The sequence below is a fragment of the Chelon labrosus genome, assembly GCF_963514085.1.
Source record: "Chelon labrosus genome assembly, chromosome: 7".
NCBI classification, from domain to species: domain Eukaryota; kingdom Metazoa; phylum Chordata; class Actinopteri; order Mugiliformes; family Mugilidae; genus Chelon; species Chelon labrosus.
This window is the reverse complement of record NC_140343.1, coordinates 15,149,553-15,164,050: the sequence shown is the minus strand read 5'-3', so window position 1 is coordinate 15,164,050 and position 14,498 is coordinate 15,149,553. Positions and strand designations below refer to the sequence as shown.

The 14,498-nt window shown below is 41.2% G+C and overlaps 1 protein-coding gene across 2 annotated transcripts; it reads left to right on the top strand.

Moving 5' to 3' along the window:
* The first annotated feature begins 8,757 nt into the window (after window positions 1–8,757).
* Window positions 8,758–14,496, top strand: LOC311490297 (LIM/homeobox protein Lhx8-like). 2 transcript variants are annotated; one of them, XM_084547715.1, is made up of 8 exons: window positions 8,758–8,928; window positions 10,070–10,195; window positions 10,361–10,482; window positions 11,045–11,262; window positions 11,440–11,543; window positions 12,387–12,482; window positions 13,361–13,550; window positions 13,882–14,496. In XM_084547715.1, exons 1-8 carry the CDS (start codon window positions 8,848–8,850, stop codon window positions 13,956–13,958), a joined length of 1,014 nt encoding a protein of 337 aa, XP_084403841.1. In that variant the 5' UTR covers window positions 8,758–8,847; the 3' UTR covers window positions 13,959–14,496. The 2 variants fall into 2 exon arrangements, with proteins under 2 accessions (XP_084403841.1, XP_084403840.1); XM_084547714.1 differs by having other exon boundaries at window positions 11,042–11,262; window positions 13,882–14,446.
* Window positions 14,497–14,498: the final 2 nt, after the last annotated feature.

The following is a 14,498-nucleotide window of genomic DNA, read 5'->3' as shown; positions in this document are numbered from 1 at the left end:
TATACTGTGTGTGTGTATGTACACCGATCAGCCACAACGAGACACCACAGGACACCCTCAGAAAGCCCATGTCCATTCTCTGATGAGTCAGAACTCTTTTGGAGGCACAAGGGAGACCTACACAATATTCAGCTGGTGGTCATAACGTTGCGGCTGATGTGTGTTTTCAACTTTTGTAAATAAAAGGACAACTGTGAGAGAGATTTTACAATATATTACATTTTACTTCAGCTTGATCGAGGTGAAACTAAGTTGAACTAATTCTAAATTTTCAAATAAACTTAGTTGGGTGAAAAAGCGAGTACTGCTATTTGAAAAGAACTGAAATATTTTCCACAAAAAAATACAATAAATCAGCTACGTTGACACATATCAAGCCACAGCTGCATCTCCTACAAGCACAAGGTGTCAGGTGTCAGCTTATTTTTGGCTGAAGGACATCAGAGTAAATCTGTACTAGCCACAAATACAGCGTCTGTTGTGTGTGTGAGCGTGCTGCTCAGGTGAGTCGTCAGCGTGAGCGTTCTCCTCCAGAAGTTGGCTTGGGCCTCACGTTGAATCTAAAACTGCCCTTACACTCCTTCGCTTTCACTGACTGGCAGCTACAATAACATGAAATCACCTCCCTGCCCTCTCGCCACTGATTTTAAAGATGATAACATATGTGAGCTGCAGTCCACGCTGCACAATCAGAACATCAGTGATTCAGTGGATAAAAGCCCACAGCTTCCTCCTCAGGAAATACATTCACAGCTGAAGAGGATGAGCTCAGACTGCAGGTCCTCTGTGGCCCTCTTGTGGAAATGTGACAAAATGATTGCTGCCAGTATCCAATATTTTTTTACAGTGTCTGCAGGTGTTTGGGTAATTCAAAAGGTAATTAATTAGTGAAATATCTTTAATGGTATGTCCACTATTTATCTTCTGTATTTATGTAAGCTTAGTGGAACTGCTCTCAGCTGACTATCCTCCACCTGACTGCATCGATACTGTGGGTGGCACTGCTGTATATCAGACAATCAGCTTTGAAACTTATTTCATAGTTATTGAAGTGGTTTGTCAATGCCAGTATTGACCAGTGAGGGGAGCCATGTTTCTTTCTTGAGATATGACAAAGCTTAGGAGTCTTTCTACCTGAGGATCGCTGACTGTCCTGTGCTTTTTCCTTTTGTTCCACTGCACACACTGTCTGGCCAAAAAAAACAAGGTCACACACTCTGATATTTCGTTGGACCGCCTTTAGCTTTGATTATAGCACACATTCGCTGTGGCTTTGTTTCGATAAGCTTCTACAATGTCACCAGATTTATTTCCATCCAGTGTTGCATTCATTTTTCACCAAGAGCTTGTATTGATGATGGGAGAGTCTGACCACTGTACAAAACCTTCTCCCAAAGATTCTCAATGGGGTTAAGGTCTGGACTCTGTGGTGGCCAATCCATGTGTGAAAATGACATCTCATGCTCCCTGAACCACTCTTTCACAATCTGAGCCCTTGAATCCTGGCATTGTCATCTTGGAATATGCCCGTGAACATCAGGGAAGAAAAAATCCATTGATGGAATAACCTGGTCATTCAGTATATTCAGGTAGTCAGCTGACCTCATTCTTTGCACACATAATGTTGCTGAACCTAGACCTGGGCAACTGCAGCAACCCCAGATCATAGCACTGCCCCCACAGGCTTGTACAGTAGGCACTAGGCATGATGGGTGCATCACTTCATCTGCCTCTCTTCTTACCCTGATGCCCCCATCACTCTGGAACAGGGTAAATCTGGACTCATCAGACCACATGACCTTCTTCCATTGCTCCAGAGTCCAATCTTTATGCTCCCTAGCAAACTGAAGCCTTTTTGTCCAGTTATCCTCACTGATTAGTGGTTTTCTTAAGGCTACACAGCTGTTCAGTCCTAATCCCTTGAGTTCCCTTCATATTGTACATGTGAAAATGCTCTTATTTTCACTATTAAACATAGCCCTGAGTTGTACTGTTGTTTTTCTTTGATTTTAATTTTTTTCCAACCACATTTCTTCCTCAGAGACGATGGTTCCCCACTATCCTTCCAGTTTTTAATAATGCGTTGGACAGTTCTTAACCCAGTTTTAGTAGTTTCTTCAATCTCTGTAGATGTTTTCTCTGCTTGATGCATGCCAATGATTTGACCCTTCTCAAACAGACTAACATCTTTCCCATGACCACAGGATGTGTCTTTCTACAAGGTTGTTTAAGAAATGAGAAGCTACTCACTGTATCAGTTGGGGTTAAATAACTTGTTGCCAGCTGAAAGATAATCACCCATGCAGTAATTATCAATTAGGAGGCTGGTACCCATTTGCTCAGTTAAATCCGGGTGACTTCTTTTTTTTGGCCAGGCAGTGTATATCCGATAGGAGATGCAGACAAGCGTCCGCAGAATCACAGTACATTGGTCTCAATCTGTAGAACATATAAACTTAAATTATAATTTTGTATAAACTTCATAGACAGAAGTCAGCGGACCAGAACAATAGCTGAACAGCCTCTCTGTAGCTGTGTCTTTTGAGCGTGTGTTGAGTGTCTTTCTCGTGGACACTTCAGTATGATGCTGATTGTGCAGAGGTTCGACGGGGCCTTTATCAAGCACGCTGTCAAAGAACCGCCACAGCAATTAGACACTAATGTGACGATACCTGGAGTCTTTAGTTGTTGGCTCAAATCTGATGACTAATAGACCATAATTTGAGTCACACTAAAAAGACTGTAGATTAAAAAGATTCCAGATCAGATCCATTCATTCATCTTCTGTAACCGCTTGTTCCTGTTAAGGGTTGCGGGGTCTGCTGGAGCCTATCCCAACTATTATTGGGCGAGAGGCGAGGTACACCCTGGACAGGTCGCCAGTCTATCGCAGGGCTAACACAGAGACAGACAACCATTCACCTAGGGCCAATTTAGAATCACCATTAACCTAATGAGCATGTCTTTGGACGGTGGGAGGAAGCTGGAGTACCTGGAGAGAACCCATGCAGACACAGGGAGAACATGCAAACTCCACACAGAAAGGCCCAGTCGGCCCATGGATTCAAACCTGGGACCTTCTCGCTATGAGGTATCAGTGCTAACCACCTCGCCACTGTGCCACCCCAGATCAGATCCACAAACCGGCAAATTAGTGATTACTGAGCATAAACGCACACTCAACATGAATCATAGGTGGACTCTATGTGATTTAAACCAGAGTCTAATCACTTTAGAAAGAGGCGACAGCAGCATTTTGATTCTTCGTCTGTGAAAGTTTCTAAAACCTCAAATTTATCGCTTCTGTGTAAAATATGATTTGATTTCACTCTCTGCTTGTGCGTGGGTGGCTTGTGACTTCACATAGTATGTTTGTGTACATGCACAAGGTCAGAGCAGCAGCTGAAAGAATGACGTACTACTGGAAATGATCTTTTGTCAATCTGATAGAAAATGAAGAAGAAGAAGAAACTCATATCTGCAGAATGTCGTTCTAGACAATTAGCACTGATTTTGACAAAGGTATACTTCACTATTGTCTTGATAATAATAACAATTATCATCATAATAATATGATAAATCTGATATTAAATGGAAACTGACAAAGACAAAAAGCTGAATTCATTGTATCACAGTGGTTGCACTGGCTAAGCTTTACAAAGTGGACTCAACAAGAACAGCTCCGATACGTTGTCCACTGTTTCCCACCAGGACGCCAACAGACATATGGATGTGTAAAGCTGCAATGCTGAATATCTCAGGAGAGACAAAAAAAAAATGGTGTGAAGAAGAAATGATAAGAAAAACAGAAAGTAGTCTTTAGACAACTACAGAGCCATTGTTGTTATTCCTATAGAGCAAAATCTGCAAAGCACAAAATAAACACCATGTTAAAAACGTACTGAAGTGAACAAATCAGCTACAACAACTGTCTCTGAGGTGTTAGTAAAAAAGTATGTGATAAAAGAGTGTTTACAAGTCCTTTAAAAAAATATATATGTCTTTGGATGTGCGAGAGTGCAACTGAAACAGGCCAGACAATTTCATTTATCATCAGGGAGCGGGGTTTGCTTTGTACAGATGTGCACAGCTGCAGGTCTCTCTCACACTAAGCAGCTGGACAGGAAGTAAGAAAAACAGGCAGGCAGGTAGGTGAGGCAGAGACATTCCTGTTTAAGCATTCACTACCTGTCAGGCCCGGAGGAATTGAGAAGGATAGGCCTTTCGATGCTCACAATAAACACAGTAATCAAGGCAGACATTTCAGCAGCACTAAATACCTAATGCACAACGGAGGTCTTAAAATAATAATTAGTGTAGAAATGGAAGAGGGGTGATTATAAATTCCATTCAGGAAAGGGTCTTGGCTGTAAGCTGGGAGGTGGCAGGGAGATCTCGGGGAGTCATGCGGCTCGGAGATGGGGGGGCAGCAGTTTTTGCAATCAGCGTTAAATAGAGCCGTTTTGTGCCTGTGTGATTGTCAAGTGGGCCATTACTCGTTGATAAGAGCACTTTTTCCTTATGTCGCTCTGATTGGGCTGAGCATGCTGCTCCCTCTCGCATGCTGTCCCAATGCAATCAGGCCCTTCTTTCACCGCACTGCCATTTTCACTGCTGTGATTTCCACCCAATCCCTCTTTGGCCCCCCCACCACCACCCCGACGCAAAACCTCCTCCCATCCCACCACCTCCCCCCCGCCCAAACCCACCCCCTCTCCTCCAGCATCCCACCTCCCCCCCCCCCCCCCCTTCAGATTCAATGAGTGCCCATTTACAGCAAGGAGAAAAGGTCACGCCAAAGTCGTTGTGTCAATTGAAAACCACCCCAATGCGGGCTGATTTCAATGAACTAAATGAGTAGCTGCAGCCCCAGACAAAGCAAAGGTCCATGTGGAAGCAGCAAAGTAGGAGATCTATTCGGAGACTAGCCGGCGGCTTCTCTGGACTAGAGTGTCCCTTGTTCTTACAGGATTTATAAATTAAACTTTTACAAAGGCAGAAAGCCACTTTGGATGTAGGAATACGGCACATTTTGCGTCACGTAAGGATGAAAGAAAATAAACATGTGGATGACTTTTATATGCTTTCATTCTTGTTGGGAGATAAATATTCGAAATGGCTTAGATTAGTGAGGATGACATTTGTGTTCCTTGTTTAAACATTTTGTTGAACTTCTTTTTTTCCATTTAACCCACGCATATAGAAAATAATTATAGTAACTGCAATATTAATATATAATCTTTTCTTGTGATATTTTTGACAACCCAAAATGTAGCGTTGAAAGATTTCCCCCGCCACAAACTGGACTGAGACATTTGAAAAGGGCAATGACGTACAGACAATGAAGCACCGCAATTAGGGAAACTGTGGTTTTTGTTTTATTATATGGGGAATTCATGAACAAATACACAATATGAAAAAGTTTTTGCTTTTATTTATTTATTTATTTTTTCCCGGAAAAACCCATTCACAGAAAATGAAATGCTTGGTTCGGTTCCCACACTGTGGAAACCCCTACTAATGGTTAGTATCAGTTAGACTCTGCTAGGCCTAACTTTCTGTTTCGGTCTCTTTTTGAAGAAAACGTAAAATATATCATCTCGTAAAATCCCGTTAATGTCCCAGGCTGTCACGGAAATAAATGTTTGATATTACATAGGGCCTGGTGCAGCTGAAGAGTTACACATATAAAAGTTACTGTCATATAGTCAGCCTCAGTGTCTCTCTAGGAAGACGTTTATAGTAAATAAAAGGCAAGTGTGAATTCTGATATGCCTCTATGTATATTTGAATTTCTTCATGCATCTGTGCCGCTCGACAAAAATACCAGTTCTTGGTTGCATACTGCAAAACCCTAATTCCCCCAATTCTGTCCGTGATTCCAATCACTGATCTACTTTCTACCTCTCATGCACGAGTATTTATAGATGGCACCGTATATGCCTCTTACAGTCTGATGTAAAGCAGCGGGACAGCCAAACAAGTCTGTTGGTATGTTGACAGATGAGACGTTGTTTTTGTCTGGTCCACATCGTGCCAAAACGTCTAAGAAGTCATGCGTGCAATGCTGAAATTGAAAACATGCAACTGTTACACTCAGATTTACATCTTCTCCAACATCTGTGCTCCCATCAGGTATTCTACAGGCCAGTGATAAAGACGTCTGAGAATAAATTTGCCTTTTCGTGGTAAAACTTTCTTGGCATCGCTCCTCTCCTCTCACCTTTGACCTCTCCATGTGAACTCAGCACTGAGGGCAAAATAAAATGTTTATCTCACACTGTTTTCTCCTCCAGTATGAAGGATTCTGTGTGGCTGCCCCGCGAGCTACGCTGGTGAAACGTCTGCTAAATGTTTGAGCCCCGTCATCTGATAAGGAGCATTCATCTCCACCAGGTGGAACATGACACATCTCCATGGAGGCACGCTAACTCCTTTATCCCTCTGCGATTGTGCGATACGGCTGCAGGCTCATGCCGGCGCAGGTCCGGCTGTTATCCCATCAGCAAAAGACTGAAAATAGCCTTTGCTCTGTGTGTGTGTGTGTGTGTGTGTGTGGAAAGGTGTGTGTGGCAAGGGGTGGTGGCGATGGTAGGGATTGCGTGATGAAAAGGTTGAGTGGGTGAATGAGTGAGTGGAAGAAGACAAAAAGAAACAAGTACGCAACTGTGTGTCTTCTTTGTTTTCTGTCAAGTAGTCCAAGCAGCTTGTTGATGAAACTCTTCTCTCCTAATCCCTCTGAAGTGTCTGGATAACATCTTAAAGAGGACATATAGTGTCCTCTGTCAATTCTTGGACGCTGACTGAAAACTGATGTGGTCTGCATGCAGGTTTAAAGCACATGGTCTTCCTGATTTTTTATTTTGAGCAACGCAGAATGATGCACAAAACACCAAGAGGGCCAAAGAACGTTTACCAGGTGACAAGGTGAAAGATTTTTTTCATCTCACAGGCCACCAGACTGTTAAATGGTCAGGAGGAGTCAGCTGATTACTGGTTCCCCACAGAGTTTTGTTGTAATGACGGTGATCTTGTTTTAACCACCGATGGTCGGGTGGGGTGATAATAACTGGATGTAGTACAGGTTATATGCTGCAACACGCTCTAATTTAAAAAAATATTTTTCACATGTGCTCATATGAACCATTTTGAACTGTTTTATGTTCAAACGTGTTCTGCATTTTAAAGCCGGAACAAGATAAACTTCTGCTTAGAGACAAAAACGCTCTTTTTAATAATTATAAAAGCATAATTAGCGAAAACAAAATGTGTTTAACTTAAGATCTTAAGATCTGGATTCTTTCTCTAAATGTTCAAAGAAAAATAGTTAGCAGTCAACTGTCTGTAAATAAGATCAACCAGATAATACAACAAAAAAAAACCAACAACACAGGTCTGTGGTGCTGGATACAACTATTAATCAAGAAACCAAGTTTACATGTGATGTATTGTTTATTCTCAACCTAAACCAACAGTAAATATCTATACTAACCATACTAGGATCAGTAATGTTAATCAAAATTTGATAATGGGGGGACACAGCGGGGCTCCAACAGCCACAGTGTCCAGTGGTTGTGGTGATTTGTTTCATTGTAAATATGTTTGGGGACCATTAAGATTAATTAGAATGGATCCTGCAGTTTAAAGAGCTTCTTTGTATTGTATCAAACCAAAAGGACAAATATGACTCAAATTAGCAAACACTCATTTCATATTTCTTAAGAAAAATGCACTGGTTGCATTGAAATTAAAGGGAGCAGTGGATGGTAGGTGGCCTTATTTATTTATTTTTTAATTTAGGGCCATTTAACATAATGGTTTAGGACCTTCACATGGCTGGACAATTAACAGGTCAAATTGGAAAAAAACTAAACACATTCTTGCTATACCGAATATATATATATATTTAATTTAACTAAAATATTCATTTTTTATTTCCTCTTGCCTTTAAATAATTCAGATAAAACAAGGAATAAGTCCTACTATGTTCAACTAGCTTCAACCACTGAAAACCAACAGGTTCTCAAACTGTAAACTGTAAATATAAACCCTTAAAATGTCAGGTATTTAAAAACCTTTTCAGCACTGATATTTGCTCTTAATATTTTAATAAAGATCTCACATGTTGCTCAAAGATGCATTGCATACAATACTCACGAGGTCCTTAAAAAAACTGGTGTAATAACTGAGAATATAATAAAATTCCACACAAAAATACTTTATTGCAAGTGTTTATTAAAAACACTTGTTGTGCAAGAACACATATGTTGGAATAATGAATACAATGCATGTTATTATTATTAATATTATTATTATTATTATTATTAGGGGTGAGGCTTTAAAATGCGCATGTTGCAGCTGGTTGATGAGGTGCTGATGTTTATATACTGTGGTGCAGTTTAATCCACAGAAATGTGTCGTGTTTTGTTCGCAGGAGCTCACTGTGACCAGCTACCAGGGTCTGATAAAGACGGTGGAAGCTGCTTGTAATAATTAAAAGACTTAAGTAAACTTGGAGCACAGTGAAACTACTTTTACTCCCTTTTATTTTATAAGTGTGTTTTTTTTACTGAGACGTGTAGGCAGATTTCAATCAAACGTTTGACAACATCTATAAGAACGCAAGTGACAGGCCTTTTCTTTTCCCTCAAAGCGTTCATGAAACCACACAAGGAGCTTATTCCCAAAGGGAGGCGCGGCCAAGAGGGACGAGAAAATATGAATTGTGGTCCGCCCTCCAGAAACAGCTCGGAGCAGACTGACTGACACACACTCAGGAATCCTGGAGGAGAAGGAAAGAATAGGAGCGCTTTGACTTTGAGACGCTTCTCTGTCCTGGACGCAGACATGCGCTGGAAAAGTGAAGTAAAAGTGGAGTGCTGCGCGGTTAACGACAACGAGGACGGGTCCCTGCTGTCCAGCGACGAGGTGAGTGAAAGGCGGACGAGTATTTCTGAGCAGCAGGTTGAGGTGAGAGTCGGCGCCGGGGATTAAATATTAGTCGAAATTGCTTTTACCAATTGAACTAGAGTGGGCTTCAGCCTGCCATTAAGGCCGGCCTTCGTACACGCTGACAGCTCAGTATTTTCACAATTTGAAGAAATGTCAAAAGAAACTAGCCCTCCTTGCATTCTGCAATTAAAACTCAAGTAGTTAATGAGACCTCTTCACCTTTAGGTTGCCCCGGGTAGACGTTTGTGGCGAACTTAGCCTTTTAATTGCTGTTATTAAATAAATCAATCCCCTTTTCCTCGAGACCTCGCGCTGCTTTCGTGATTGACACGTGAAATTGGTGTGCGTCGGTTGTTTTAACCGGGGCGCGCGCGCTCATGAAGGGCGAGCAGACTTTGCCAAATCGCAAATTTCTAGAGCTCGAGAGCATAATGCGCGAGGGATAAGTATTAGTTCAAGTGTTGTCTGTTTTCCTAAGTAATGACTATCCCTCTCTTTTAAATGTCATTTTGCTAATCGCACGCGTTGTCATGGTGAAAGGTGAAAGGCATGATATTTATGGGAAGGAGCAGGGGGCATTCAAGGCAGCTGCGACAGTCTGACACACCGACCTCCTCTCTGCGCTTTAGCCTCTCGTCATGTGTGAAGACTGCAAAGGAGACGCAGATCTGCTAGGCGAATGCACTGAGGACAGGAGAGACATAATGGTAATGCGAGCTCGATTTATTCCTAAAAAACCGCTTCAGCATTAACAAGAAACCATTTTGGAAAAAAAACAAAAAAACAAAAAGTTTTGGCTGTGGACTTTGGGGAGAATTTCACAAATATTTCAACTGGATGACAACAAATCAACCGTAATCTGACTCTGAGTTTTAAAAACGGGTGTTTGCTTTCTATTAAAGCCAGTTATCGTGGGTTTGGTTAACTTTTTTCTGCAGCGTTTTTGGTTTTTCAACTTTAAATCAACAACAACAACAGGTCATTTCGCAGTCTGACAGCGTCTTCGTTGGCGCTGACATGCGAGCCGAGTTCAAACGCATCCCGCCGTGCTGCATGTTGTTGTGGGGTCGACGCGTTCCCGTGCGTAGTTTTCTAACCGCAGGTCTGATCTCTTCAGGGAGCGCCGGTGGAAGTTTTGGATGAAGACGCGTCGTCGCTGCAGGCGATGGCATCTGCGCCTCTGTTGGGGAGAACAGTGTGTGCGAGCTGCAGCGAGGAAATAGTGGATAAATATTTATTAAAGGTAAACACCCCCAACTTGAGTTTTTTGATTGTTTGTGACAGTTTATGTCCTTTTAACTTTGGATCGAGTTCCGTCGATTGTTGTTCTGATTTTAATTATTTTTCTCTATGGGCACATATTCTGCAGGCCTGCCTCCAAACTAATTCACGATATCTTCTGCTTTAGGTTAACGACTTGTGCTGGCATGTGCGCTGTCTCTCCTGCAGCGTGTGCCAGACTTCGCTTGGCAGCCACACGAGCTGCTACATCAAAGAAAAGGAGGTTTTCTGTAAACTGGATTACTTCAGGTATGTGCGTCGATTTTTATATGTGCCGATCAAACGAAAATTCAATTCACCCAAACGAAATTGTTATGGGAAAATAAACCAAAGTGCTGCTCAGTAAATAGCTAGATGTTGCAGGAAACTGCCTTTTTATTTTCAAGAATAATAACAAATATTACAAGATTCGTTTGTTTTTTTCCCCCTTTGTGGATATTTATTTAATTGTTAATCATTTTAAATCAATCAGTGGCCGATAAATGCATCGTTAATCGATTATTTCATGAGCCATGAACAACTGTCTTTTCGGCTATAAAAAGGACTATTGCACTTCACATCAAATAGTCAGAGACAGTTATTGGACCCCTGGTAAAATACTGTCTACCACCAGGAGGAAATTTATTTTAAAACTTTTTCATTTAATCGAACATTGCCCGAATATTGTTCAAATCGAGTTTTCCGGCAGGTTGTGGGTCAAGTCAGATGGTTTTAATTAAAAGTATCAAGGTAAAATAATGTCCTAAGCCTTATATAATGCCATCAACTATCTATTGTCTCATGTGCTTATCCTGACGTTCACCTGCAGAAGATACGGCACCTGGTGCGCATGCTGCGGCAGGAACATCCACTCCACAGACTGGGTCCGCCGGGCGAAGGGCAACGTCTACCACCTGGCCTGCTTCGCCTGCTTCTCCTGCAAGAGGCAGCTGTCCACCGGGGAGGAGTTCGCCCTGGTGGAGGGAAAGGTGCTCTGCAGGGTGCACTACGACTGCATGCTGGACAACCTGAAGCGGGCCGTGGAGAAAGGTGAGCGGTCTGTCACGGTGTCCAGTGAGGGACTCGATTCTAAAAACGAAAAATAACTGGATTACGTTAGTTTCAACGCATTTATTACTATTTTTTTGTGGGGACACGGTGTAAAATATCCGCAGATGATACCTGTAGTGTTTCTTGTTTTAATATGAGAATCTTCTTTCCCTGCAGGAAACAGTGTTAACATGGAGGGTGCAGTGCCCACTGAGCAGGAGATCAACCAGCCGAAACCGTCCAAGAGAGCTCGGACCAGCTTCACCGCCGACCAGCTGCAGGTTCACTTCCTCCATCATCATTAAAAATCTTCACTGAAAAAACATTAGATTCAGGAATGCGTGAAATATCGTGCTCATTTTATATGTTTATAACGTTATATTTATTTATGGTATAAGGATGAGAGAGTTACTTTAACTATATATTTTACTGGCAAAAATAAAAAATAAATCCTGCTGAGAAAAAAATAAAATTGCTAATTTTTTGGCCTAAAATATAAAATCTTTAATGGTATTAAGTCTTCAAAATATTATTACAAATAAAAGTATAATAATTTAAATGGAGCTGAAGTTTAGATGCAGCTCTCTGACAGACAACAGGAAAACCTCTTTTTTTTTTTTTTTTTTTGCAGAATAGGGGGCTACACCCCTCTAACTTGAAATAACTTAGGTAAGACATGACATGAGGAAAAGTTAAAATTGTAATTCTAATAATTTATTCTAGCATTTATTATTTGAATGAAACGACTGCTGCTCAAGAAGCACAGCTCTAACAAAAATGCTGTTTTCTGATTATACTTATCCGTACAGTTTTCCTCTCTTAGCCATAATAATTATTATCTGTGGATCATTGTCATTTTAGATTTGTTTATGAGTTAACTAAAGTTATAATACATGATTTAGATATATATAGAAAGCTGCAGAAATGTCCAAAATGTTACTATCTTCCGTCACTCAAAATACATTTTTTATAATCAGTTTGTCAATATCAGTTTATTCCTAATGGGCACACTCTGTTCCTGTCAAAAATAATTTCTTAATAAGACACTGACGTTTCCAAACAGAGGACCACACAGTAAACCTGTTTACTATTTAACTGATTTTCTTCAACCCGTGCACATGCAGGTGATGCAGGCTCAGTTTGCCCAGGACAACAACCCAGACGCACAAACGCTGCAGAAGCTGGCGGAGCAGACGGGCCTCAGTCGAAGAGTCATACAGGTCAGTGAGGCGTCGAGGCATGAAGACAAAACACATGATGGAAGTCACTTTATGAACCTGTGCGGTGGAGAGAGGCAGCAGTTGAAAACGTTTCACCCGCAGTATGTGAAAATATGGCAGAAATGTTCGCAGAGAGCTCTGTAGAAATATATTTACACCAGATTTTCGCAGATAAAACTAATGCAATCTGATGCAAGTCTTGCAATAACCTTTAATATTATAATATTCAGTGTTTCAACTACAAAACCCTTAACAAAAGTTTCCACATTATAAGCACACATTCATGCATTTGTACATTTGTACAGGAAGGACTGCTGTTTTAGATGGCATTGGATTTAGCTGCCTAATATCAAAATATTGTCAGATCAAAGGTGCTTGCTTAAGGCACATCAGCCACGGACATAGATTAGAACCAGTGACCTCACAGTCCCAAAGCTGCTTCTCACTAGTGTACAGTTCCGTAAAAACAATATGTGTTAACAGAGGCTGGCGTCTTAGTGCACTTAAATGAAAAAAAAAAAAAAAAAGCTTTCTAGGTACATTTTAATGGTGCGCTGTAAGACTATAAATCAACTACATATAATGCATCTATTAGCCAGCATGTACTGATTCTTGCTACTTCAAGTTGTGTGTCTGGTATGAGGCCTGTTCTCAATTGAAGAATGGATCATAAAGAAATAAAACTAAATAGAGGGTTTTACTCACCAGGGTGAAAGCCACTGCTTGATTGTATCTCTATGAAAATAAAAAATGACAAAAAATAAACATATATATCTTATGTAAAAAGTATTCGTGCCTGGCTCTGTGTTTTGTGGCAGTGGCTGCTTTTACCTTGCCGCTGTGTTTCTAACACAGCCCCATCTGCCCCGTTGACTCAGGTCTGGTTCCAGAACTGTCGAGCACGCCACAAGAAGCACGTGAGCCCCAACCACACCTCCAGCACCCCCATGACCTCACTGCAGCCCACCCGCCTGTCGCAGCCCACCCCGACCCCGGAGGAGCTGCAGTACACAGCCTACGGAGGCCCGGAGGGGTCGATGCTCTCCGCGCTGCACTCCTTCATAGACAGTGAGACTTTTCATGGATGTATTTTTGCACTACTATGGCATTTACAGTTCTTCATGCTGAAAAAAATAAATATTTTGATGACTGAATTTCTAAACAGCATTTAAAAAAATTAATTTTTAGTTTGTGGCACAAAAAAATAAAACATTTTAGAGATATAATATTTGATAATGTCTGTATTTTCATGAAAAAGTGACACATTTTCACTAAATGTACATAAGATATTATCCTAATTCAGCTTCCCTATGTAGAAATGTACAATATCTTATAGAAGCTATGGAAAAGGAAGTTCAAATAACTGTACTAACTGTGCTTTGTGTGTGTGTTCCCACAGTACACTCTCCTCCATCCATGTTTCAACCGCTGCTGCCAGCCCACGCCATGACCTCCCTGCCTGTGTCTCATGCCTGAGCTGCTCACATAAAAACACACACACACACTCGCTCGCACACACACACACACACACAAAGACAGCAACCTCAGACTTCACCAACGTTCGTCCGTCATTAGCAGCCGCAGTGTTCTGATATCTATGGTAAATATTATTTCACTTTCAGTGAACCATAAAACCCCTTTCTCTTCTTTAACTGCCAGTAACTCATCACATCATGTTTCTATTTTTGTTATGGATGACTCTAATGTACTGTATAATGTGGAAATGGAAAGGTTTCAGTGTACCTCATAGGATTGTGACACCTGACATTATAGGTTTATATTTGTTTGTGTAGTTGGTGACCAAGCTTGACCGTGCTACTCTAAGTGAAAGCCGCCAGACCCAAAGTGTCAGCTCCGTATGAAGATGAACTTGAACTTGTTTGTATAGCAGTGTTGCGATTTAATTTATTGTATGTGAAGATGTGTTTTGAGAATAAATGTCTAATTTCACAAACCTGGGAGGCGGATGAATGAATGCACACATTTTTACACAACAGCTGACGCGAAGCGGTGTTT